The following is a 26,908-nucleotide window of genomic DNA, read 5'->3' as shown; positions in this document are numbered from 1 at the left end:
CCCAGCCCTGTTGTCACTGCCCCAGGCTGTCCTGCCCCCACCTTGTGTCTCTCCAGAGAACACTGCTCTCCCTGGTCCTTCACACCAAAGGAGCACAGACTGAGAGCACATTGCCAGGCCTCTTCATGTCATCTTAAAGCACAAGTCTGGGAGAGGCTATTGCTTAACCTAAAGGAATGAGGCATCAGCGAAGGGACCTCAGGCATGAGCCAGCAGATTTCCCCCCGAATAGGCATTTACCAGTGTGCACGCAGCATCGTCATTTCTATGCCTTCTCAGAAGTATGTCGGTCTTTGGGAAACTACAGGAAAGGAAGGAGGAAGCTGTAGGCTTAGCCACAAGGCTTGGCTGGTCTTAGGGGCCAAAATAGTCAGGACTGACAGTGGATTGGAAGGGAGGGACCTGCCAAAAATTTACACAGCGGGTTATGTTGTTCAGTTTGTTGTGAATTGTTTGTTTCTTTTCCTGGTCCTGAACCAAAGACAAGATTTCCAGACTTCCACCTGCTGGTGACAGAGAGACTGCAGCACTGGGGCTGATGACTGGATTTCCAGCAGGAAGCTCCAGGAAGTGGAGCTCTTGGTCCTGCCCCTTCTCTCCTATACACTCAGGATACAGGGCCCCGGCTGTCCCCAGTGGTGAGAGGGATTCCACTTCTACACCCATCTCCCCAGAGTTTTGTGGAACCCAGAAATCACAGGAGCCAGAAATAAATGAGCAGAAGGGAGACTTTTTATTGGAAAGTGGATGAGAGAAGCAGCCCCAGGCTTGGGCATCCTAAATGCAAGGAAGAATGGGTAGAGAAGAGAGGGGAGCACTATAGGGAACTGGGAATATCTCTTGGCATCACAGGTGCAGTGGGGACAGGTTCCAGCTGGTGGAGAAAGGAGAATTAGGTGTAACTCCGCAGGTCCAAGCACTCAGAGGCAGTGAGGAGGCAGGATCGTTCCTCTCTACACTGTAGTTATGGCCTCTGGAAGCCCTCAACCTCTGTCTCTCACCTCTCCATAGCCTCCTTACCAACCTCTTGCATTAAATCTTCCTGCTCAGCCTTCTTCTGTGTCCTCAGGGATCCCTTATTCTTCCAGGTTGTGTTCTTGGGTTCACCTAATGGGTGGTTCCTATAGAGATTCCTACAACTGCTTACACTGCAGAACTCATCCAATGGGCGATCATCATGTCTTATGGCTTATAATGCAAGCCCATGCCTGCCACAGGATGGACAATTGAGGGAGGCTTTAGACTTATTGGCATTGAAATCTTGGCATGGAGCTATATATTGGTCTTAATTGTTGATTGATCTTTAGGAGCATTTTTCCTTTAACCAAAACATGATCTTTGACAGTCTCAGAACATTTTTTAAAAATATTTATTTATTTATATATTTGAGGGGCAGAGAGAGAGAGAGGAAGAGGGAGAGGGAGGTAACGAGGGAGGGGTAAAGAGGGAGAGAGAGAGAGAGAGAGAAAGGAGAGAGAGATCTTTCAGCCACTAGTTTACTCTCCCAAATAGCTACAACAGCAGGGCTGGGCCAGGTTGAAGCCAGGAGCCTGGAACTGCATCTGGGTCTCCCTTGTGAGTGCCAGGCGCCCAGCCACTCAAGCCATCGTCTGCTTCCTCGCTGTGTTAGCAGAGCTGGTATAGAGCAGCCAGGACTCTAAGTGGCTTTCCTAGGGATGGTGGTTATGGTGTCGTCCCAGCAATCTGTTTCACCTGCTGTACGGCAGTATCTGGACCTTTCGCACTACCTTTTGCTTTGACAGGAACACGGCTTCTGACAGTTTTGCGACCTTTGTTGAGTTTTTTACATTTGACTGGAACTTTTCCTCTTGAAAGTTGCTGTTTTCTGAATGGAACTTTGCCTTGGACAGTTGGTTGATCTTTACCTGGAATGTCTCTTTCAACATTGACTGGAACGTGATCATTCATGGTCTCAAGACTTCTAGTTGAAGCTTTTTCATTCACAGGATCTTGCTCATTCACTGGAACATGATCTTTACTAGTTTCATGTTTTGCAGCAACTTGGGCTTTGACAGGATCTTTGATAGGTTCTTGAGCATTGGCCGGGGCTTGTCTCTCAACAGGGCGTCGCTCTGTCAACGGAACACGATCTTTGCTAGTTTCCTGATCTTTTCCTGGAACTTGTCCTAGAACGAGATCTTGATCTTTCACTGGCACATGAACTTTGCCTTCTTCCTGCCTGGTTGCTGGATCTTGTCCATGAACAGGATCTTGGTCTTCCAGTGGAGGTTGCTCTTTTGCGCTTTCCTGACCACTTACAGGAGCTTCTGCTACAACAGGTTCTTGTGGTTTTGAGGGAGCTAGATCTCTACTGCTCCCCTGATCTGTGCCTGGAGCTTGTGCTTCAGAAGGCTCTTGCTCCTTTGCTGGGAGATGATCTGTGCTAGTTTCCTGACCTTTGGCTGCAATTTTTCCTTCAACAGAATCTTGCTCTTTCGCAGGAATGTGATCTACGCTGGCTTTCTGATCTTTGCCTGAAAGCTGTTCTGCAACACGCTGTGGCTCTTTCTCTGGTACATGGTCTTTGCTGGTTTTCTGATCTTTGACTGGAACCTGCCCTTTACCAAGCTCTTGGTCTTTCACTGGAACATGATCCTTGCTAGTTTCCTGACTGGCCACTGGAACTTGCACATAAACAGGATATTTGTCTTTCGGTGGAAATTGCTCTGTTGTAGATTCCTGACCAGTCATACCAAGGTGTGTTTCAACACGCTGTTGCTGTTTCTCTGGTACATGGTCTTTGCTGGTTTCCTGATCTGCGGCTGGAACTTGTCCTTCAGGTGATTCTTGCTCCTTTGCAGGAATGTGATCTACGCTGGCTTTCTGATCTTTGCCTAGAAGTTGTTCTGCAACACGCTGTTGCACTTTCTCTGGTACATGGTCTTTGCTGGTTTCCTGATCTGCGGCTGGAGCTTGTCCTTCAGGTGATTCTTGCTCCTTTGCAGGAATGTGATCTACTCTGGCTTTCTGATATTTGCCTGAAAGTTGTTCTGCAACACGCTGTTGCACTTTCTCTGGTACATGGTCTTTGCTGGTTTCCTGATCTGCAGCTGGAACTTGTCCTTCACCAGCCTCTTGGTCTTTCAGTGGAATCACATCTTTTCCAGTTTCCTGATCCTTTACTGGAATTTGTCCTACAACAGAATCTTGCTTCTTTGCCGGGGCATGATCTTTACTAGCTTCTGGATATTTGCCTGGAACCTGTTCCTCACCAGGCGTTTGCTCTTTCATCAGAACCTGATCTTTGCTAGCTTCCAGACCAGAGACTGCAGCTTGTCCTTCAGGTGATTCTTGCCCCTTTGCAGGAATGTGATCTACACTGGCTTTCTGATATTTGCCTGGAACTTGTTCTGCAACACGCTGTTGCTGTTTCTCTGAAACGTGATCCTTGGAAGTTTCCTGATCTGCAGCTGGAACTTGTCCTTCACCAGCCTCTTGGTCTTTCAGTGGAATCACATCTTTGCCACTTTTCTTATCCTTTACTGGAATTTGTCCCACAGAAGACTCTTCCTCCTTTGCCAGGACACGATCTTTGCGAGCTTCTTGATATTTGCTTGGAACCTGTCCTCCAGCAGGCTTTTGTTCCTTCACTGGAACCTGGTCTTTGCTGCTTTCTAGACCAGTCCCTGGAACTTGTTCTTCAACTGTATCTTGCTCCTTTGAAGGAATACTGGCTTTCTGACCTTTACCTGGAATCTGCCCTTTAGCAGAGTCTTGCTCTTTGACTGGTGTGTGGTCTTTGCCGGTTTCCTGATTGTTGGCTGGATCTTGTTGTTCAACAGGCTGTTGCTCATTCATTGGAACATGATCTTTGCTAGTTTCCTGATCATTGGTTGGAACTTGTCCGTCTTCAGGCTCTGGCTGTTTCACAGGAATATGGTCTTTGCTAGCTTCCAGACCTGTTACTGGACTTTGTCCTTCAACTGGAAGTTGGTCTTTCAACGGGACTTGCTGTATGCCAATTCCGTGACCAGTCTCAGGAAGTTGTGCTTCAACAGGATCTTGCTGTTTCACTGGATCCTGATGTTTGCTTGGTTCTTGATCTTTGGTTGTATCTTGTTCTTCAAAATTCTCTTGCCCTTTCAATGGAATGAAATCTTTGCTAGCTTCCTGACCTTTGACTGGACTTTGTCCTTCAACAGCATCCTGCTCTGGTGCAACAACAGGATATTTGCTGGATTCCATAACTTTTCCTGGAACAATTTCTGCAGCAGGCTCCTGCTCTCTCACTGGAATGTGGTCTTTGCTAGTTCCCTGACTGATTGTTGGACTTTGTCTTTTAACAGGACTTTGGTCATTCAGTGGCACCTGCTCTCTCTTCATTTCTTGACTGGTTATAGGAATTTGTGCTTCAACAGGATGCTGCTCTTTGGCATGATCTTGATCGTTGCCTGTTACCTGATCTACAGCTGGAACATGTTCTAAGGAAGGCTCTTGCTGTTTCAGTGGAGTGAGATCTTTGCTAGCTTCCTGATCTTTGACTGGAATTTGCTCTTCAACAGGGTCTTGCACATTTGCAGGAAAATGATCTTTTCTTGTTTCTTGATCTTTGTCGGGAACTTGTCCAGCCAAAGGTTGTTGCTCTTTCAACAGAATGTGTTCTTTGCTAGTTTCTGGATCTATGACTTGAGTTTGCTCTTCGACAGAATCTTCCTCTTTTGAATGAACATGACCTTCACAGTCTCCCGCATCTTTGCCTGGAAGCTCTGCAGACAGCTCATTCTCTCTCACTGGATGATGATCCGTGTCAGTTTCCTGATCTTCCGCTGAATCTTGACTTTCACCAGACTTTTGCTCCTTCCTTGGAACATGATCTTTGCTAGTTTTTGGAAGTTTACCTAAACCTTTGTTTCCAAGGGGATGATGTTTTAGTGGAACATCTTTATTAGGTATTTGACTCTGCTCTTGGACAGGTATGTGACCTTCAGCAGGAACTGTTAAGAAAAACAATGTATTCAGATTTAGGTCTACCTGCTTCAATTGCCATGCCTCTCCCTTAAGTCCGTCCACCACTCACTCCAGTATTCCCCACGTCCTGACCTGAGATGATGCTGTTACTCCAGGGGTGGATGAGTTCTGAATTCTTGCGATGCTCTTCTGTTCTCACGGGGGAAAGGGTTTCCAAGCTTGCAATTTCATTGCTACCTGATTCTTCCCCATACCACCACTCCAATTCCTTCAGGAAAAGGTGCCAGAGTGTGTGAATATCTAAAAATAAAAACATCATATTGTCATTTAAGAGAAACTTAATGAAGGGAAAAATAAAACCTTGAAACACATGCCACAAGGCCTGGGCTCTATCCTCTTCTAGGAATCATTCTGACTACTACTTGCTCTTCTCTATACCCCTGTTTCCTCTTTATATGAGACAGTGTTTCTTAAACAACATAATCTGGGGCCTGGCGCTGTGGCACAGTAGGTTAATCCTCCACCTGCAACGCCAGCATCCCATATGGGCGCTGGTTCGAGATCTGGCTGCTCCACTTCCCATCCAGCTCTCTGCTATGGCCTGGGAAAGCAGTAGAAGATGGCCCAAGCCCTTGGGCCCCTGCACCCATGTGGGAGACCCAGAAGAAGCTCCTGGCTCCTGGCTTCGGATCAGCACAGCTCTGGCCCTTGTAGCCATTTGGGGAGTGAACCAGCGGACGGAAGACCTTTCTCTCTGTCTCTCCCTCTCACTGTCTGTAACTCTACCTCTCAAATAAATAAATAAAATATTAAAAAAAAACATAATCTGACATCTTCTTACTGTGTTCTACTCAGATGCCTACAAGATGGAGAAACAGCCCAGCCCAGGACCCAGAGTCCTGGAGTTTGTCACTTTGTTGCAGATTCTATACAAGTATTGACACTTGATGCCATGACCACATAACAAAACTTCTCCTCACAGACCTAATATCTCAGTCACCAGGTTGAAGGGCATGTGGAGAATTTAGATAAGCCTCCTGCTTTCTTTGAATAAAACGGAAATGGTCATAAGGTTGGAACGTGGCCTCCAGCTCTACCTACTGCTCCAGAAATGCTGTCTGTATGGATCCAGGAGGCCTCTCAGAGCCCAGCCCAGTCCCACAAGGTAACCTCTCCACTCAACCCTCACGGCAGCTGCCTCTGTCCCCAGTGTCCTGAGAATGATAACATGACCAGCGCCAAAGAGTTGCTGGTCCTCATTCGTCAGGATGGTGTTTGGCAAAAAGCTGGAGCCAAGCCAGGTTTAGGCAAAACCAGCTTGGCTTGGCACCAGGGATGAGTCTGTGGTTTCACAAGGAACCAGAAATTTCCTTAGCTAAATTAGAAAACAGATACTTCCGCTATGGAAAAGACAAAGATGCTTCCCCCAAGGATTCTTCACAGGGAAAATGGGAGAAATTGTGTCACATCACCTTTGATAACCCCAAGAGCCTTCTCACTTTCTTACTGACAAGCAGCATTGGCCGTCTTTAGGTACCATCACAAATTCTTCATATATAAAGATACCATGAGGCCCAGGCAGGGGGAAGGAATCCCCTGAGGTCCTTGACATGTCACTGGTAGATCTAGTCTTGATTCCAAACCATGGGTGTTCCTCCACTTTGCCCTACTCCTAAACCCCCACCCAGACCCTCCCTATTGTTGTTCCAGCATCAAACTGGACTTTCCCTGCTCCTGAGAAAAATCTAGTAAGGCAAACTTGCTTTCAGATTCTAATCACCATTGTACTCTGTCATTTCACAGGTCTTAGAGATGTACCAAGAAACTCATTGGAAGGTGAGATTCTAGGGCTGCAATGGTATGATGCCTTTGAAATCTCAGTGGACTGGGAGAAAACACTAAGGTATTGAAAGGAAGAATCCACACATCTTTTATAGGGTGGATATCTCTCCAGCATGCCTTTCTCCCTCTTAGCATAGCAGCTTGTCTCTTCTGAAGAACTGGTGTTTCTTTGTACCATCAACTTATGAGTCTAGTGTAGACTGCTAATCATGAAAGCTTCGTCTGACCACAGGTAGATGACCAAGAAAGAGAAAAATAGAGAAAAGGGGAGGAGAGAGTATTTAAGCTGCAGAGTAAATAATTCATGATAGTATTAGCTTTCAAAAGATCAACACTGATGCACTCTGTTGTTTCCAGTCTTTTGCATTGACAAATATACCACATTCCTTTACTGTTCACCCTCCAATGGCCGCCACGGCTGGCGCACTGCGGCCGGCACACCATGCTGATCCGATGGCAGGAGCCAGGTGCTTCTCCTGGTCTCCCATGGGGTGCAGGGCCCAAGCACTTGGGCCATCCTCCACTGCACTCCTGGGCCACAGCAGAGAGCTGGCCTGGAAGAGGGGCAACTGGGACAGAATCCAGCACCCCAACCAGGACTAGAACCCGGTGTGCCGGCGCCGCAGGCAGAGGATTAGCCTATTGAGCCACAGTGCTGGCCCATATTTATATATATCTTGATCTTGATCAGAATTTATATCCAAGTTTGATCATTGTCATCTACTTGCTATACAATTAGGATTACACAATTTGTCTTCTGATCCATCCCAGTGTCTGCTTTATTGTCCACCATTAAGTGGTTCTTGTTTTCTACTGAGATATTGGCCTGATATTCCCATTTCATATTGTACATGCCAATTATATTGATTACATACAAGGGTATTTCAAAAAGTCCATGAACAACGAAATTAAGAGATAAATTGTCTCCTGTGCAAAAAGTTTGAAATCCATAAAAAATGACATGAATTTTCATAAATTTTGGAAGACTCATATGCATGAATTTCAAAAATTTTAAACTTATTTTTTAATTCCCTTTACCCACAAACATTTTGAATTACTCTCATATTTTATTACAGTCATGACAGTTGTCATCTACTTGCTGTTTGGATTAAATACATTGACTGCATTGAGTTTCAGGTGTTGTTTACCTTTTTGTTCAGAATAGTGTTGGTATTACTGTCTATTTGAAAATTGATATTATCCACTTAGCAATGATCTGACAACTAACCTGGTAATTTCTCAGAATTCTTAGGCTTCAAAATCTCCCCATGATTCGTTCCAGCTCTTACCCCTTTTCTCATCAACTCGCTGATTTGACTTACAGTGGAGAAGACTTGATTCTCATCAGGGAGAAGAATCTCTGCTTCCACCAGTTTCCTCTCACACCAGAGTACCCTTAGAGGCCTTGCCCCCTGCGTAGCACCCCCCGGCCCGCCTGTCTACTCACCAACATGTCTTGACCCGGCTGCTTGCTTCTCAAGGATGAGAAGCAGGGAAAAGAAGAAGATGGTGTACTTCATCTCGCCAGAAAGAGCCGTGGCTGAGAGCTGAGCTCAGCCCCTCTTTTTATCCTCCTTGCCTGGTGTGCTGTGGGTGGTGCTGAAGGTACCGCCCTTTCTTAGCTTATCAGGAAATGCGTCTTCCTCCCCTCTTGCACAGTGGGGGGCATTGTCAGAATCCCCAGGGAATTTGTTTAGGGACCCAAGATCAGAGATGTTTTTCTACCCCCACAAGCTGTGACAAGTATTTATCAGCATTTTAAGATCATCCTCCAAAATCTTCTGATTTCCTGAAGAAATTCAGTACAGAGTATGGAATAACCTTTCATCGCGTTCCAGAATTAGTCAGTGACTCAGCAAGCTTTCATGGTCTCAGTGTGGGGCTTATTCCATGATGCCATAATCCCAATACTCCATCACAGGTATCACCTTGTACTTCAGCCTGTTTCAAGATGAGCTTAAGATATATTTTAATTTACCCGAGAAGAAAAAATCATAGGCAGAAAGACCCAGAAGCAAATGCAACTTTGTGGAAGCTGAAGAAAGTTTCAAGAAGTAAATGGGGCACACTAGTGTCAAGAATGGCTACGATGTTGGTCACTGTAAAGACTGATCACCAAAAAGTTGGCCAAAGTGTAGTTACTATGAGTAACTCTGATGAAAGATGAACAGTTGTGTTGGGTTGTCACAGCTGTTGTCAGTAACCTTTTCAAGATGTATGAATGTATAATGGAGGGCGTAGTATAGCTGTTGTACCTGGAAAGTAGGGTGAGCTCTGGTGATACTTTTTAAAAGTGGGAGAAATTTAAAATATTCTAGTGGAGATAGGTTGACTGTTGGAAAAAGAAGTAAGAATGTTGGTTTTTGAATTGGTTCTTTTCCTGAAGTCTATGTAAGCAACATTAATAGTGTTGAATTAAGAAAAAAAAAACTTCCTATTTAAGTAGTATATAGCTACAACTCCCAACAAATTCTGAGGCATATTTGCAATTGTTGATGAGTTTATTTATTTATAGAGTAGATACAAAGAAAATACTTCTACCTGTGCAGAGAAGTGCAGTTTTGTTTGTTTGTTTTTGTTTTACAGTTGTGAGAATATCCTAAGTGATCCAAAGAACACTCCTTTATTTAAACTTGTGTAGACTGGGATACAGGCAGACCACAGGAGAAGAGAAGAGTATCCCAACTATGACCCTGCATGCATTCAGAACACTAGGGACAGTGGTTTTGCAGGAAGGATGATGTCCGAAAGTATTTTCAATCATTTTGCTCCCAAGTCCTAGTCTGCATGTAGAGGATACTGTGTGGAAGTGGGGGCGGGGTGGGGGGGAGAAGACAAACTATTCTGTAATAGGAAGAACTTAGATAAAAAGTACTAAGTGATCAAATTTAAGAGATGTGAACTGCATGGTTTCTTATGAACTACTCTGTGCTCCTGCCAGGGTTATCTGTTTTCCCAAAGGGCAGTAATTATTCCCCTCAGGCAGTGATTCCAGAAGATTCTGTTAAAATATCCTGGACTGAACTTTCCTGTTGTGCCTGCTTCGCTCTGCACTGTTCCCTACACTTCCCTTGAGCAAATACCAAGAACTGCTCCATTCTGAGCTTACAAGTAGAGGAAGGATCTGATACCATTGATCTTATTTATGGATCAAAGAACAAATTATTATCTGATCCAGTATCTGAAATCAAAGGAGCTCAAGATGTATGAAAAAAAAAAAAACAGGAAGATACATTTTAAAATTACATATGGGGGGCTGGTGATGTGGCAGTTCCGGCATCCCATATGGGCATCGGTTCGAGTCCCAGCTGCTCCACTTCTGATCCAACTCTGCTATGGCCTGGGAAAGCAGTACAAGATGGCCCAAGGTCTTGGGTCCATGCACCCAGGTGGGAGACCCAGAAGAAGCTCCTGGCTCCTGACTTAGGATCAGCTCAGCTCCAGCCATTGCAGCCAATGGGGAGTGAACCAGAGGATGGAAGACAGACTCCCTCTCTCTCTCTCTCTCTGCCTCCCCCTCTCTCTGTGTGTAACTCTTACTTTCAAATAAATAAACCTTTAAAAAACTACATATAGGGCTGGTGTTTGATATGGCGGTTAGGATGCCACTTAGGATGCCCACTTCCCACATCAGAGTGCCTGAGTTTGAGCCCCAGTGCTGTTCTTGATCCCAGCTTTCTGTTAATGCACACATTGGGAGGCAGCAGGTGGTTGCTTAAGCAGTGGGTCCCTGTCACTCACATATAAAATTCAAATTGATCTCCCAGCTTTGGTCTGGCCCAGCACTGTTGTGGGAATTTGGAGGGTAAGCCAGTGTATGGGAGATCCCTGTCTACCTGTCTTTGTCTATCTGACTTTCAAATAAGTAAAATAAATCTTAATTAAAAATACACAATAAAAACAGCAAACGGGTCAGGCATCTGGCGTATTGGTTACAATGCCCACATACCACACCAGAGCGCCTGGGTTTGGTTCCTAGCTGTGTCTCCTGACTCTAGCTTCCTGTGAATGCACAACCTGGGAGGCAGCAGGTTATGGCTAAAATAGTTGGGTTGCTACCACCTGCATGGCAGTAGGTGGGTTCCTGCCACCTGCCATGTGTAATGTTAGGCACATATTGGAAGGAGCCTGGAGCCTGTGTGTGCCCCTGAACCTCGCTCCTGGCTTCAGCATGGCTCAGCCCCAGATGCTGGAGGCATCTGGGGAGTGAACCAACAGATGGTAGCTCCCTCTGTCTTTCTGTCTCTTAAATAATAATAAGAAGAAGACAGTATATGTAGAGCTAGCTTATTTGTTTTCTGTTTACCAAGCAAAGAGTTTGTCTTCAGCTTTTTAAGATTCCCCAATACTTTGGGATTTATTCATTTGCCTATGTGAGACTTTTACCTGCTCCCAAAGTCAGGTGTATGCATAAGGATATTCAGAGAAGTAACAGGCATTTGTCCCCCCTTTCCCCTCTTTTCTACCAAATCCCTGACAATATCCTATAGGTTACCACTCTCTTTGGTGTCTGGATCTTTCCTTCCTGTCTATTTTTTTTTCTGCATTTAGTAGGTACTTGGTTATTTTTTTATGTCCCAATCTTTGTTACTGGACACTTCATAATGAATCTGGAAATTGCCCTATCAGTTCAAATTCGGTTTCCTTTAAACAGCTTCATCATACTTCACCATTCGGATGTGCCATCAGTCATTCAAATACCCTGTTCTGTATTGGTGTTTCATTTTTTCTAATATTTCCAATCATAACCAATACTGCAACTAATGATTCACTTTAATTCCATGTGTTGGTTTGGATTGTGCTAATGCTCCAGAGTTTCTACACCTACTAATCCAGCCCTCTCATCTTTCTTGAAGCATTTTGAATCTTCCAATCTTGGTCTATATCTCATGAAAAGAATAATAATTGAAAACAGCAGAGTATAGCCTTAAATAAATATTGTTTTAAATTCAAATAAGAAAAGAAAACAGCAGAGATGTTCACCATCCCCAGCTCTACTCCTGATGCCGAAACAGTTTCTCACTGGCAAGAAGAGAGAAGTTTCTACATTGTGTCAACAGGGATTTCAACTGCAAATCTCATTTAAAGTTGTAGCCCAGGACATTAATTACATATTGGAAAGAACCTGCAGCCTGTGCGTGCCCCAAAGACACGCAGGGCTGTTACAGAATCTTCCAGGGGACTGGCACTGTGAGACAGAAGGTTAAGCCTCCGTGTGCAATTCCAGCATCCACATGGGTACAGTTTGAGACCTGTCTGCTCCACTTCCCAACCAGCCCCCTGCTAATGCACCTGGGGAAGCAGCAGCAGATGGCCCAAGGCCTTGGACTCCTGCCACCCACGTGGGAGACCCAGAAGAAGCTCCTGGCTCCTGGCTTTGGCCTGGCCCAGCCCCAGCTGTTGTGGCCGTTTGGGGAGTGAACCAACAGATGGAAGATTCTCTCTCTCTCTCTCTCTCCTTCTCTTCCCGGTTGCCCCTCTTCCAGGCCAGCTCTCTGCTGTGGCCCGGGTGTGCAGTGGAAGATGACCCAAGTGCTTGGGCCCTGCACCCTATGGGAGACCAGGAGAAGCACCTGGCTCCTGCCTTCGGATCAGCACCGTGCGCCGGCCTCAGTGCGCCAGCTGCGGTGGCCATTGGAGGGTGAACCAACGGCAAAGGAAGACCTTTCTCTCTGTCTCTCTCTCTCATTATCCACTCTGCCTGTCAAAAAAAAAAAAAAAGTATTCATTAGAATCAAAGGCCTCCAGCCAAGCAGCATGAAGGGGGGCTTCCAAAGAGAAAAACCCAAAGAGACTGGTGGCAGTCGGCTTTACGTACAATTTTGAAGGAAGAAAACTTGACAATTAGATTGGCATTCAGTCACCAAGAAGGGAAAAAAGCCATCAAAAGACCTCATTCTCCATCCTGTCGGGCCTGCTCAGGGTGGGGTAGGTACCTTGTTTTCACAACGAGCTGTGAGCTCAGGAAGAGCCCCCTTGCTATTCCCACGGTAGATCTGGAGATTCTGAAGGAAGGAAGGTGACCTGTTTGTTCTTCTTAAGATAATGCTTTTGGGGAAGGAGGCAGATATTTTACACCCCCAAATTCCACTGGGACCCCCTGACTATCTGTTAACCCTTCTGACTCCTCACAGGAGGACAACACAGGTCGTTGCTTGCTCTGGCCCAAGATGTAAATGAGGCGAATGTTGTAGACAGTCTTCTTCTAAACATAACCAATGTCAGTCCCACTGTGGGAGAATTACCCACCCCGTGAATCCTGGAAGGCAGAGGCTCAGCCAACGTTTTTTTTTTTTTTTTTTTTTTTTTTTGGTTAAAGATTATTTATTTATTTGAAAGGCAGAGTTGGGGCCAGCACTGTGGTGCAGTGGGTTAAAGCCATGACCAGCATACCATCTGGATGCTGATTTGAATCTTGGCTGCTCCACTTCTGATTCAGCTCTCTGTTAATGCACATGGGAAAACAACAGAGGATATCCCAAGTCCTTGGCCCCTCCCACCCACGTGGGAGACCTGGAAGAAGCTGCTGGCTTCTGGCTTTGGCCTGGCCCAGCCCAGTCACTGTGGCCATTTGGGGAGTGAACAAGCAGATGGAAGATCTCTCTCTGTCTCTCCTTCTCTCTGTGTGTAATTCTGCCTTTCAAATAAATAAATCTTAAAAAAAAAAATTACAGAGAGGCAGAGACAAAGAGAGAAAGAGATGTTCCATCCACTTGTTGATACCCCAGATGGCCTCCATAGCTGGAGCTGGGCCAGGCCTAAAGCCAACAACCTGGAACATCATCCAGGTCTGGACCCAAGCAGCTGGGTCGTCATCTGCTGCTTTCCCAGCTGCATCAGCAGGAAACTGGATCAGAGACGAAGCAGCTGGAAGTCAAACCAGTGCTCATATAGGGTAGTGGCATCACAGGTGGTAGCTTAGCCACTGTGCCACAATGCAAGCCCGGTCAACTTCTTCTAGCTGAGCCGGGAAGGCTGGATGCTCGCATTCCATGAGCACATTCTGGGGACAGATCATCACCCCGACAATCTCTGGACTGTTCTTGGGAGCTGAGAGCAGTGAGAAGTGAGCACTATTTCCAGGACACGTACAACCAATGGCAACAGTATTTTACTTCTCCAGAGCAGAGATGGCGATCACAGCACCTGCATTGTGAAGTCATCTCTCTGACGCGGGCTGAGGGCTGTGTAGCATCCCTGAGCCCGGTGGAAGCACCAGTGTACTCCCCAGAGGCTAACCTTTGACTGACTGGGACCGTGAGTCTGCATTCCTTGGCTCCCTCTTGTTGCCTTTTCTGGAGTTCTCATGACCTGTGGTGACTTTTTCAACCCTCCAGATCCTTTTCAGTTTAGCTGAAGCAAAATCGACCTCTTTTTCCGTGAAGAATCAGCTGACTTGGTGACTCTTGCTGGGGACTGGCCGAGTGAAGAGCTCCTCTTAGGCACTCCACTGCCACCTGGAACTGCTGACGCTGTTTCTATTATTTAAAAAATTTTATGTTTACTATACATATTTAAGGTGTTCCTAATGATGTTTTGATATACATATCCTTAGTTGAATGGTTACAATAGTGATGTCAGTTACACCATTCTCTCACAGAATTCTCTTTTTGTGTGTACCTTTTTTGCCACTCTCTTAGCAAATTCTCCGTGTCCAGTGTGGAGAATTAGGTGGCCTGGGCACTCTTGCTCTGAGACAGTAGTATAAAGAAGTCTGTGGAACCTCTCTACAACCACAAAACAATAAGTGGTGAAAGTTACTTTTAAACGACCATTTAAAGGTCTGCGAATTATCCTTAGGGCATATACTTATTTTAAAAATTTTTCTATCCACCAAGGAATGTATGGAACTTGAGCCACAACTTACTGTATATGTATCACCCCCAGATCAGGATGATGGAAGCTACACTTTGTCACATAAAGCCAAGAAGTGAGGGCTCCCTCCTCTCCCAGCTATCTAAGGTATGATATCTCCCCAGAAAGGACAAACTGCCAGCAATTCTCAACCTCCATCCCAGATCAGCGTTGCAGAGTTTAAAATTCACATAAGAGGCCGGCACGGTGGCTCAATAGGCTAATCCTCCACCTAGCGGCGCCGACACACCGGGTTCTAGTCCCGGTCGGGGCGCCGGATTCTGTCCCGGTTGCCCCTCTTCCAGGCCAGCTCTCTGCTGTGGCCAGGGAGTGCAGTAGAGGATGGCCCAAGTGCTTGGGCCCTGCATCCCATGGGAGACCAGGAGAAGCACCTGGCTCCTGGCTTCGGATCAGTGCGGTGCGCCAGCCCCAGCGCGCCAGCCGTGGCGGCCATTGGAGGGTGAACCAACAGCAAAAGGAAGACCTTTCTCTCTGTCTCTCTTTCTCACTATCCACTCTGCCTGTCCAAAAAAAAAAAAAAAAATTCACCTAAGAATGACCAACAGGTAGGGGGACTCCATTCTTATACCCAACCCTATTTGTGGGGCAACGATGCTACTGAGGCTCTGCAGTTTAAGAAAGCTGGGTGCACCCCCTCAGCCCCGGCACAGCTCACTTGTAAGGCAGAGTTTTCATGCTGCAAACGCACCCAAGAACAATAGAGAGCACTGCTCCTGCCCAGAAAGCTGTACGTGAACAGAGACGTCTGTGAGAAAGAAGTGGCCATTGTCTCCAAACAGCAACGAGATGTCGCTCCTTGATTTTCCCTGAATAGACAACTCCTAAGTTCTCCCAAAGGAACCCAAATTTATTAGGAGTCGAATGTGAAGAATTTCTGGCCTGAAGATGCTCTTGAAAGTGAGAGATTTTGGTGATAGGACATTAAATAGAGAGGCCAGTGCTGTTTTGTAGCAGATAAAGCAGCGCCTGCAGTACCGGCGTCCCATATGGGTGTGGGTTGGAGTCCCAGCTGCTCCACTTCTGATCCAGCTCTCTGCTGTGGCCTGGGAACGCAGTGGAGGATGGCCCAAGTCCTGGGGCCCCTGCATCTGCATGGGAGACCCGGAAGAAACTTCTGGCTCCTGGCTTCGTGTTGGCCCAGCTCTACCCGTTGAGGACATTTGGGGAGTGAACCAGTGGATGGAAGAGCTCTCTTTCTCTGTCTGCCTCTGCCTCTCTGTAACTCTGCCTTTCAAATAAATAAATAAATATTTTGAAAAAAAAATTAAGTGGAAGCTGGAAGTTCTAAGGGAGTAAATGCAGTGTTCACTGAAATTGCACATACCTAACTTGCTAAACACTGGACTCTTGTGGGATAATATGGATAGTGAGTTGTCATGAGAGAAGAAATTAACCAACAATATATTTTAATGCCACCAAAGTTGTCATAAAATGTGTCATTGTAATTAAAACATTTGACAGTGGTGGAAGAATACACATACTTATCAATTTAAAAAAAAAACACACTTGATGCCTACAGGAATTTAATAAATGTAATGAGAGCAGAATTCTGTGTCATCAGAGAAATGTTAATTCAGCAAAAGACTTTGAGTCAGCTCACTGGCAGCCCAGGGGGAAGCACTGACTTCTGCCTTCTCATTGTATCAAAGTTTAGATAGTTAAGGATTTAAGCATCAAGATTAACCTGTAAAATATTCAAGAGAATCATGAGTGAAATTATTTACAACATGGATTTTGTGGTGATGCTTCACTCACTCCTATTGATATCACTGGCCACATATGCATAAAAGCGTTTGTTGGTCAAAATCAAACATTCAGTGAGAAACACAATTAGAAATTGGAAAGATATGGGATAAATATCTATGATGGGAATAAATATATTCTATAATATACTTAAAGGGACTTTACAGTAAAATAAAACAATATCTAATAAAAATTAGCATGAATCATAAACTTATGATTTACAGAAAAATAATGCAGATAGTTAATACGTGCGTGAAAATAAACAAGATCTCATCCATAATCAAGAAATGCAGTTGAAGCAAACACATGAGCCCTTTCTTTGTTCCTATGAAACCACATTCCTACTGCTGATTTCTGCAAGTTTCCATCTGTCGTGCTCTCGTGTCAGTGTTGGTGAAAGTTAGTCCAGTTTATACTAGAATTCCATTCCTTTGCATGGCATCCCCAAGTCTACATTGTCATTTACCCCACACTTCGGTTATTATATTAACCTGGAAATCCTGCTCTCACCTTGCTTTTCTGGCTCAGGCCAAATGAGTCCACAAAAAGAATAATTTTTGAAAGGACACTGGCTCCTACCCTGACCAGCGTCCTACAGAAAGAGAAATGATATCACACTGGAACAGATGGTCTCCAGCCTCAGTCTGGCCTCAACTGCTAAAGTGGACATGGATAGCTACCCTGGACTCCAGTTTTCAAAACTGCAAGATGATGGTGTTTGCCTGGATTATATCAGAGAGAACTTCCAACTGCAAATTCAGTGCAAGGTTGGTGCTCGAAGAATTCCAAGTTGGGAAGCACGTGGTGCCTGTGTATGATCCTTGTCTGGACTCTGGGGGCAGACACACCTAGCTGGCTGGAGCACAGTGTCCCCATCACAAGTGACTCAGGACAGGAATATTATCCAAAAGCTATCAGGGAACACAGAGTCTGCAAATATGACGTCAGAATTGCCAGTCTCAGCAGATCCACTTGGCAGGAGAAGGTTGAGCTCTCCCCAGATAACCATGTATTTCCTGACTGTGTGGGCCATTCTGGTGAAAGTGGGGAGCAGAGACTTGGGGTGAAAGGACACCCAGTACTGCTCCCCTCTTCCAGGACCAACTCTATTCTTTCTTCCAGGAGCATATAAGCCACAGCTTCCTTTTCGCTCTCCAAGGAATAGAAGCCTTTGATACGGAGCATCTTGGAGTATGGGAAAGAGCAGTGTCCAGACTTCTCGCCTGACAAATAAAAAATACACCATTGGAGGCAGCAATGGTTTGTGGGTTTTTTTCCCCAGTATTTACTTTGTTCTAGGTACTATACACAGTAGATAATATACACTGTTATATTCAGTTCTAATTTTAAAAATCTATCATATAGGCATTATACATATTCCTATAACTTTGTTAAAATGATGTAGGTAAGAGACATTAAGTAAACACTCAGTCACAACAATTATTAAAGATCATAAGTCATACTTTCAATATATCAGCAAAAATCTGAGAAAACATTCTATGCTCTAATGTCAACAAAAATGCAACAATCCTATAAATAAACTTGGAAAGAAACAAGCAGAACTTTCAAAAGGAAACCTATCAAACATTAACGTGGGTTGAATGACTGTATACTGTGATCTTGAATGGGAAGACCGTGCACAGTAAAGATGTCGATATCTCTTTCTCTAATTTGTTCTTTAAGTGTAGCTCACCCTAATCCATTTTTTTGTTCATTGTTGATGGAGGTTGAAGAAATTTTAAAATCAAACGTATGTTCAAGTGGCTTTGAAATGTGCAAACAATGATTGATTGGAAGCTGTTCACACTTCCTCACCTTAAAATGTACTGCAAACAAACAGCAAATGCTGGCAAGGATATGGGGAAAAAGGTACCCTAATCCACGGTTGGTGGGAGTGTAAACTGATACAGCCACTGTGGAAGACGGTAAGGAGATACCTCAGAAATCTGAGTATAGACCTACCATATGACCCAGCTATCCCACTCCTGGGAATTTAGCCAAGGGAAATGAAATAAGCATATGAAACAGTTATTTGTACCCCCATGTTTATTGCAGCTAAATTCACAATTGCTAAAAAATGGAATTAACCCAAATGTCTATTAACTGAAGACTGGATGAAGAAATTAAGGGATTATATATGCCATGGAATACTACACAGCACTTAAAAAATTCTGTCAGTTGCCACAAAATGGATGAAATTGGAAAACATCATACTTAGTGAAATAACCCAGTCCCAAAAGGACAAATAGCATATGTTCTCCCTGATCTGTGATAACTAATAGAGCACCTAAAAGGTAATCAATCTATAGAAGTGAAATTAACCCTTCAAGATGTAATGAGTTTGAACAGCCCTTGTCTCAACTGTGGAGAAAAAAAAATTTTTTCCATACAGTTTGTTGAACTCTTTGCTTAGCATAAAGTTAATTGTATGTGCATAAAGTTAATTGAAAATAGATTTTAGGGGCCAGCGCCATGGCTCACTTGGTTAATCCTCCGCCTGAGGTGCTGGCATCCCATATGAGTGCCGGGTTTTAGTCCCGGTTGCTCCTCTTCCAGTCCAGCTCTCTGTTGTGGCCTGGGAAGGCAGTGGAGGATGGCCCAAGTGCTTGGGCACCTGCACCCGCATGGGAGACCAGGAGGAAGCACCTGGCTCCTGGCTTTGGGCAGGCGCAGCACTGGGTGTAGCGGCCATTTGGAGAGTGAACCAATGGAAGGAAGACCTTTCTCTCTGTCTGTCTCTCTCACTGTCTATAACTCTGCCTGTCAAATAAATTTAAAAAAAAAAAAGAAAGAAAATAGATTTTAGAGAACTCTTGTGTTCCTTTGGAGCCGTCATGCTTCCTTGCTTTTCATGTTTCTTCTGTCCCTGTGTTGATATCTGCACATCTGGTGTAATTGTTTCTTCTTTGTGGAGTAGCATTTGTTGTAAATTTTTTATTTAAATGGGTATAGGGTGTTGTTTGGGCTTTGAATAGTTGTTTTGGCTTTGATTCCAGGTGAACCCTGAATGTAGCTTTGATGTGATTTCTTCAGCTATACTCGATGTCAGCAGAGTCTACAAGTGCCAGCTTTGGGCTGCAGCCTTGTGGAGGTAGTGATCGGAATTTTCAGTGCATGTAGATTTCCAAAGATGAGTGTCCCTGGTCCTCACAACCTGGGTTTCAATCACACTGGGGTTTGTGACGGCAGATGCCACATTCTTAGCACTATAGGATATAGAGGCCCAAACGCAGGTCCTTCCAGCCAAGGGTAGGTGATACTGTTTGTGGCACCAGCAGCCCTGGCACTGGGACGGGAGGAAGTGGACAAGCGTAGGTGACACTGGGGCTGGTAGCAGTGGAGGATCTGAAGGAGGCCTTAACCAAGTCCCTCAGGGCACACCGAGCTTGTTCTGGGGGTTGTAGAGCAGTGGCCATGGTCTCGGAGCAATGAAGGTAAAGTGGGCATGCGCCAGGCCCCCCGAGTGAGCATGGGTGACTTGGGGAAATATAACACCAATAATCACAGACCTAGAACTCCTGGACATGGTGGGGCCCTTACACTAAAGAGATTACACACAGGCGGCTGGGAGCGGGGAGCGGGGAGCAGTGGAATGCAGAAAGCGTCTTCCCTGGTGGCAATGTTAGCTTTCATTTCTCTTATGGAGAAGTTTTAATTTTCACATATGCACTAACTACCTGAATTGCTTCTGCTGGCCTGTGCCCATTTTTCTATTAAATAATCCATTTTCTTTCTTTTGTTTTAAAGTCCTTAAAATATATAATAGAATGTATTTTTCATATATGCTGAATTTACTCATTTTTCTAATTGTTTTCTTACTGTATTTTTTACATAGCCTGACAAAAGTGTTTTATATACTGCTAATTATTATCAGCGGGATTCAGAAAATCATAACCATCATATCAATATTTTTAAAGATTTATTTATTTATTTGAAAGGCAGGGTTACAGAGAGGCAGAGGCAGAGAGAGAGAGAGAGAGAGAGAGGGAGAGAGAGGCCTTCCATCCACTGGTTTACTCCCCAGGTGGCCGTAATGGTGGGAGCTGGGCTGATGCAAAGCCAGGAGCCAGGAGCTTCTGCTGGGTCTCCCACGTGGGTGCAGGGGCCCAAAACCTTGGGCCATCTCTACTGCTGTCCCAGGCCATAGAGAGAGCTGGATCAGAAGTGGAGCAGCCAGGACTCAAACCGGCACCCACACAGGATGCCGGCACTGCAGGCAGCGGCTTTACCCGCTATGCCACAGCGCCGGCCCCATCATGTCCATATTCTGCGTAACTTCACTCATGTTTCCTTGAGCCCTTTCATAGTTAACTCTTCACGTTCAAATCCTGGCCCATCTAAAACTCCCTGTGATGTAACTGGTGAGGTACAAATCCAGTATTTCCCTCAAGATTGCTAAAAACTAGTTCCAAAGTTATTCTCTGGAATGCATAGCATTTCTGTGGTGATATGGAATTCTGTTTTGTCATTCATTAACTTCTTCTAGGCATTGACTTTCTCTTTTCTTCAGTTGATATGTGTGCATATTCTCTCAACATTGCTATATATTATAATTATGCTGGTCTATTTTGGTGTCAATGTTAGTGACATTGAAACGTATCGGAGGTGAATCCCTTTCTCACGATGATTCATTATAATATTTTCTGGAAATTTCCAAATGCTGCTACATCAAGAAATGATATGTTCGGCCAGCACCGCGGCTCACTAGGCTAATCCTCTGCCTGTGGCGCTGGCACCCAGGGTTCTAGTCCCAGTCGGGGTGCCGGGTTTTGTCCCGGTTGCCCCTCTTCCAGGCCAGCTCTCTGCTGTGGCCCGGGAGTGCAGTGGAGGATGGCCCAAGTGCTTGGGCCCTGCACTCACATGGGAGACCAGGAGACCTGGCTCCTGGCTTTGGATCAGCGCAATGCGCCGGCCGTGGCCATTGTGGGGTGAACCAACAGAAAAGGAAGACCTTTCTCTCTGTGTCTCTCTCTCACTGTCCACTCTGCCTGTCAAAAAAAAAAAAAAAAAGTGGTATGTTCAGTTTCATTAGTCATTAGACTTGACTTGTGTAGCTGCCAGCATCCTCTTAATTGGTTACCATAAAAATTGTCATTATTTTCAAGAGAACCTTTAAGCTGGAAACTCCTCTCACTCTATTCAAAAAAAAGCAGAATCATTGGGAGAACCTGAGGGCTCTTGGTTCTTTTTTTGTTTGTTTGTTGAAATTTATTGATGCTAAATCCACATGACACTAGCACACCAACCCAAAGTAGTATGATAATACTTTTCTTTTTATAAATGCAATGTGAAATGTGTTTAATATATATTAAATATATATAATAAATACAGTGTTTTCTTTTCATACCAAAGAACCATTAAATCCTCATGTTTTATACCAGAAGGTCAAATTATTTTTCTCCTTTTAAAAAGTGATTGGTTCTGACTTAAAACCGTGAAGTCTGATCAGAGGCAGCTCAGTCTAGCTGATGCAGAATCAAATTCATTCAGAAAGCACTCTTCGCTGAAGTCATTTACAAACCCCCTGGAACCCAGCACCTTCTGAAGGCGAGGTTTCATGGCAGCAGGGAAGTAAACAATAATTTCCGCTCACTAATTTCTTGGTGCCGTCAGAAAAAACATGTTACACCACACACCTGTTTCTGTCTCTTCAAGTCTCTGTTGCCCTCAGGTGGACTAGATCCTATAGGCAGTTGCTCATTTATGCCACTCTTTCAACCCATTGTCAACTTGTCCTACACATCTAAAATCTTCGGCTACTACACCAACTTCAGACACTCTGGAATCTCCATGACACCTGTGCCCCACGTTGCCAGCTGACCCTAGATGCCTTGACTTGTGGATGGCAGTCGTTTTCTTTTTTCACCCACATTTTAAAATTAATTTTGAAGAAAACTAAATAAAAGCCAAACCTTTGCCATCTCTCCTGCCCCTTCTACTTGCATCTAAATGAATGCAATAAAACTTGTGCTGGTAGCATTCTCCTTCATTTTCCTCCCTACTCCTTCCAAACCCTTGTTTCCTCCAAATCCATATATATACCTTGGTCCTTTTGGTGGTTCATCTTTATCTCATTCAGATGAGACTGGACTTTCAACTTTTGAGCTGGTGCTAGAATAGTTAATACAAGGGGCTGATGGGGTGAAATGATTATATATTTCTCAGGGGGAACTGAGTACTGGGGAACAAGAACTTAATTCTATGATTTGGGTGTGTACTCTGGAAATCATATGTTGGAAACTTAATCCTCAAACCATATGCTGATGGTAATTGGAGGTGGGACCTTTGGAGGTATTTGGGATTACAAAAGGTCGTAAGTGTGGGCCCATGGATGGCATTAGTGGCTTTAGGAGAAGAGAAAGAGACGGAAGGAGTGCCTGCTCTGCCTTGTCACGTGATGCCTTCTGCCACGTTACGCGGCAGCATGTAGACCTGCCAGACGATTGTACTTTTCAACCCCTGGAACTGTGAGTTAAATGATTCATTTACAGCAATGGAAACTGGCCTAAGACAAGTAGGTTTTGAAACTAAGGTAGGCCTCCAGAACAATCTCTTCCCAGAGATGCTAAATTTTTAAGTTTCCCCATTTATGACTGTTTGGTTGGGGAAGTGGTTAGATGGAACGCACATCTCCATTCCAGAACGGAATCACCAAGTCAATCACCTCTTAATTCTAAAGAAGGCAATGATGGCTGAAACTATAAAAGACTTGGATATTTCGTGAAATTGCCAGGAAACCTGGAAAATGAAGTTAGGAATAAAGGCTAATAATAATAATAATAATAATAATAATAATAATAATAATGGAGAGGGGCTGGTGCTGTGGCGCAGTGGGTTAATGCCCTGGTCTGAAACGCTGGCATCCCATATGGGCGCCAGTTCGAGACCCAGCTGCTCCACTTCCCGTCCAGCTCTCTGCTATGGCCTGGGAAAGCAGTGGAAGATGGCCCAAGTCCTTGGGCCCCTGCACCCGCACGGGAGACCCAGAAGAAGCTCTTGGCTCCTGGCTTGGGATCAGCACAGCTACGGCCGTTGAGGCCAGTTGGGGAGCGAACCATCGGATGGAAAACCTCTCTCTCTCTCTCTCTCTCTCTCTCTCCTTCTCTCTCTCTGTATGTGTGTGTGTGTGTAACTCTGACTTTCAAATAAATAAATAAATCTTTACAAAAATGGAGAAATCTATAAATACAGAACCATCAAGATCCATCAAATGTTGGCCTTTGGGGAGCTCATCTACACTACTCCTGAGCCCATGGGTGCTAGGTGGACCTCAGTCTACATGTCAACCCAGACACTTTACAGTGTAGGGCCCATCATTCCCGTTTCTCTTCTGAGAAGACAAATGCAGCCACCATTGGTGTACATGTGCTGTAAATACATGCTGACTTAGTGTCACCGGCTCCCCAGCGCAGTCCAGAGCTTGTCCCCAGCGTGCAGTCATGTGAGCGTACTGAATCTTCCCACCCCAGTTATAAAACATCACTGGAGCTCTGACTTCCAGAATTCACTTGGTGGGTCATTCCCCGAAAATAGGGATGACATTCTTACACATGGAAGCTAAAAAGTGACTATTTTGTACAACACCCACCCTCATCACATCTTGGGTGCCAGAGTGAGCAATACCCTGTCTCCTCCTACAGACTGTGTTCTAGTCCCATCTGTGCTACTGATTTCTTTAGGACCTTGGACAATCTCAGTCTACTTCTGAGGCTAAGATTTCCTTCTGGAATAAACAAACATAAAAACAAAGAGCAAAAGATAAAGAACTGGCTTGAAGTTAATAAAGCCCTCTGAGCGTTCCTGTCTATGTTATTTCTTGATTCTACAAACTCTAAAGCCTCATTCAGCAACCCAGCATTCTTTGTTAAAGAGAGATGAAGCAGAGAAAGAAAGATAAAACATCTGGGACTGCAAAAGCTTTGGTTGAAATCACACAGAAAGGGCAGCTGAAGTCTTCAGTGTGACTTTTAAGTAAAGAAGCTGGCATCAGCTTTCCCCAAAGGCCTAGATTCCTACAGTGTCATGGAGGTTTTGGTGAGACAAGGAGTTGATGATATCAACTCCCTTGGCTCTGGGTACACCCCACAGGTAGAGCAGTTAGCGTCACTGATAACTGTAGGCACGCATGAGCCACTTTCCAGGACATGGCAGACTCTCTTCCAATCATGTGTGTCTGTCCCTTGGATTGGGAAGTGTCCAGGGGCATGGACACACTTCAGGTTCTTGCCAACTTGTAACCACTGTCTTGAGCCACAACCTTACATTGGATTTGTAGTTAAAAGCCCAATTTGCACAATCTAGAACACTGCCCTCATCGCACAAATGGGAAAACTGGGAATGAGGAGTAGAGCCGGGATTGGGAATACTCTGTCCTGACCTCATCTTTCCACAAGATATAGACCGTGACAGGAAGAGCCAGAGAACTTAAAGGAAAACTATCGGTTTGGCCTGACCCTGGACGAAAAGTTAGGATTAGTCCAGGAATTCCAGAGCAAAAAGAATAATCCGAGCCAACACGTGGAATTCAAGTGAATGCATTGATGGCAGAATGATTTGTTATTGCAGAGTATTGGAAATACCTGAAGTACCCATGCAGAGGAGTGGCTGAATAGATGATGTTAACATCTCTACAGCGAAGACCTAGGTAACTGCTTGAAGGAATGAGGATGCTGTCTATACACGGACAGGGGAGATTTCCAGATATGTTGTGAAGTGTCCTGTAACAAACAATAAGAAATAAGAAAATATCCACTTATTTGCTCATTTCAGTAAAAAGAAGCGAAAGGAAAAATCCAGAGTCCATGGGAGTGGTTTCCTTTAGGGTGTTAACGGGAGTTGGCAAGAAAAGAGGAAATTAGGAATGAACGCATGATAATTCCAGCATAGACTGGATGTCTGGACCCACATCAATGTTTCATGTACTCAAGTAAATGAGGAAATTTTATATTTGAGCTCAGACTTGGTTTGTTTATTGATTTGAAAAGCCAAAAACAATAAAACAACCCAACATACATTGCTTTTTCATGCTTCATCCAGGTTTGTTTTTGCAAATCTCGAGCCCCTTTGTTTAACCTGTGTCTTTTGGATACTGGATCAGAAAAGAGATTCGTTCTTCAAGCCATAAATAATCAATCGTATCAGATGCTTCTTCTACTTGTAAGCTCAGGATGGAGCAGTTCTTGGTATTTTCTCAAGGGATGTTTGGGGAGGAGTACAGAGTTAAGCAGGCACAGTAAGCTACTTAGGTTAGGACATTTCAGCATAATCTGGTGGGGTCTCTTGCCAGAGGGAAGTAATCACTGCCCTTGGGGCAAGAGATAAACTTGGGAGGAGCCCAGATTGTAATTCACATGTCTTGTGTTTGATGATTTAGAACATTTTATCTGTGTTCTTTACATATAAAAAACAATGTTTTTCCTTTTCTTTTCTTTTTTTTTTTTTTTTTTTTTTTTGACAGGCAGAGTAGACAGTGAGAGAGAGAGACAGAGAGAGAAAGGTCTTCCTTTTTGCCGTTGGTTCACCCTCCAATGGCCGCCGCTGCAGCCGGCGCACCGCGCTGATCCGATGGCAGGAGCCAGGATCCAGGTACTTCTCCTGGTCTCCCATGGGGTGCAGGGCCCAAGCACCTGGGCCATCCTCCACTGCACTCCCTGGCCATAGCAGAGAGCTGGCCTGGAAGAGGGGCAACCGGGACAGAATCCGGCGCCCCGACCGGGACTAGAACCCGGTGTGCCGGTGCCGCAAGGTGGAGGATTAGCCTATTGAGCCACGGCGCCGGCCTTGTTTTTCCTTTTCTTTATCCATAAAGTATTCTGTACAGGCAGATCAGAACTTTAAGATAGAATGACTGAAAATAGGCTTTCTTTTTTTTTCTAACTTTTATTTAATGAATATAAATTTCCAAAGTACAGCTTATGGATTACAATGGCTTCCCCCCCATAACGTCCCTCCCACCCGCAACCCTCCCCTTTCTCACTCCCTCTCCCCTTCCATTCACATCAAGATTCATTTTTGATTCTCTTTATATACATAAGATCAGTTTAGCATACATTAAGTAAAGATTTCAACTGTTTGCTCCCACACAGAAACATAAAGTGAAAAATACTGTTTGAGTACTAGTTATAGCATTAAATCACAATGTACAGCACCTAAAGACAAAGATACTACATGAGGAGTAAGTGCACAGTGACTCCTGTTGTTGACTTAACAAATTGACACTCTTGTTTATGGCATCAGTAATCACCCTAGGCTCTTGTCATGAGCTGCCAAGGCTATGGAAGCCCCCTGAGTTCACCGACTCTGATCATATTTAGACAAGGTCATAGTCAGAGTGGAAGTTCTCTCCTCCCTTCAGAGAAAGGTACCTCCTTCTTTGATGACCCTTTCTTTCCACTGGGATCTCACTCGCGAAGATCTTTCATTTAGGTTTTTTTTTTCCCCCAGAGTGTCTTGGCTTTCCATGCCTGAAATACTCTCATGGGCTTTTCAGCCGGATCCGCATGCCTTAAGGGCTGGTTCT

General features: G+C 44.7%; 1 protein-coding gene and 1 long non-coding RNA gene across 2 annotated transcripts in view; one reads left to right on the top strand and one right to left on the bottom strand.

Annotated features, from left to right (window-relative positions):
• The window catches only part of LOC138844287 (uncharacterized), an 81,130-nt gene that overhangs the window by 44,555 nt on the left and 9,667 nt on the right, over positions 1–26,908 (top strand). The gene's annotated exons all lie outside the window — the stretch shown is intronic.
• LOC108178941 (uncharacterized) lies at positions 1,371–9,565 on the bottom strand. Its single transcript, XM_051845001.3, has 3 exons — positions 8,219–9,565; positions 5,062–5,229; positions 1,371–4,955 (listed from the first exon to the last, which is right to left on the bottom strand). Exons 1-3 carry the CDS (start codon positions 8,289–8,291, stop codon positions 1,684–1,686), a joined length of 3,513 nt encoding a protein of 1,170 aa, XP_051700961.3. The 5' UTR covers positions 8,292–9,565; the 3' UTR covers positions 1,371–1,683.

This window comes from Oryctolagus cuniculus, chromosome 11 (genome assembly GCF_051225735.1).
Source record: "Oryctolagus cuniculus isolate XC-2025 breed Fujian yellow rabbit chromosome 11, ASM5122573v1, whole genome shotgun sequence".
In the NCBI taxonomy this organism is placed as follows: Eukaryota; Metazoa; Chordata; class Mammalia; order Lagomorpha; family Leporidae; genus Oryctolagus; species Oryctolagus cuniculus.
Note: the sequence above shows the minus strand (reverse complement) of the source record. Positions and strands in the feature narration are given on the sequence as shown.

What these genes read in the sequence shown, in the direction of transcription:
- LOC108178941 (XM_051845001.3), bottom strand. Translation starts at nt 8,291, where the DNA reads ATGAAGTACACCATCTTCTTCTTTTCCCTGCTTCTCATCCTTGAGAAG. An exon ending in AGCCGGGTCAAGACATGTTG is followed by an intron (nt 5,230 to 8,218) that starts GTGAGTAGACAG and finishes TTTTATTTTTAG; the next exon opens with ATATTCACACACTCTGGCAC. An exon ending in GAGTAACAGCATCATCTCAG is followed by an intron (nt 4,956 to 5,061) that starts GTCAGGACGTGG and finishes TTTTCTTAACAG; the next exon opens with TTCCTGCTGAAGGTCACATA.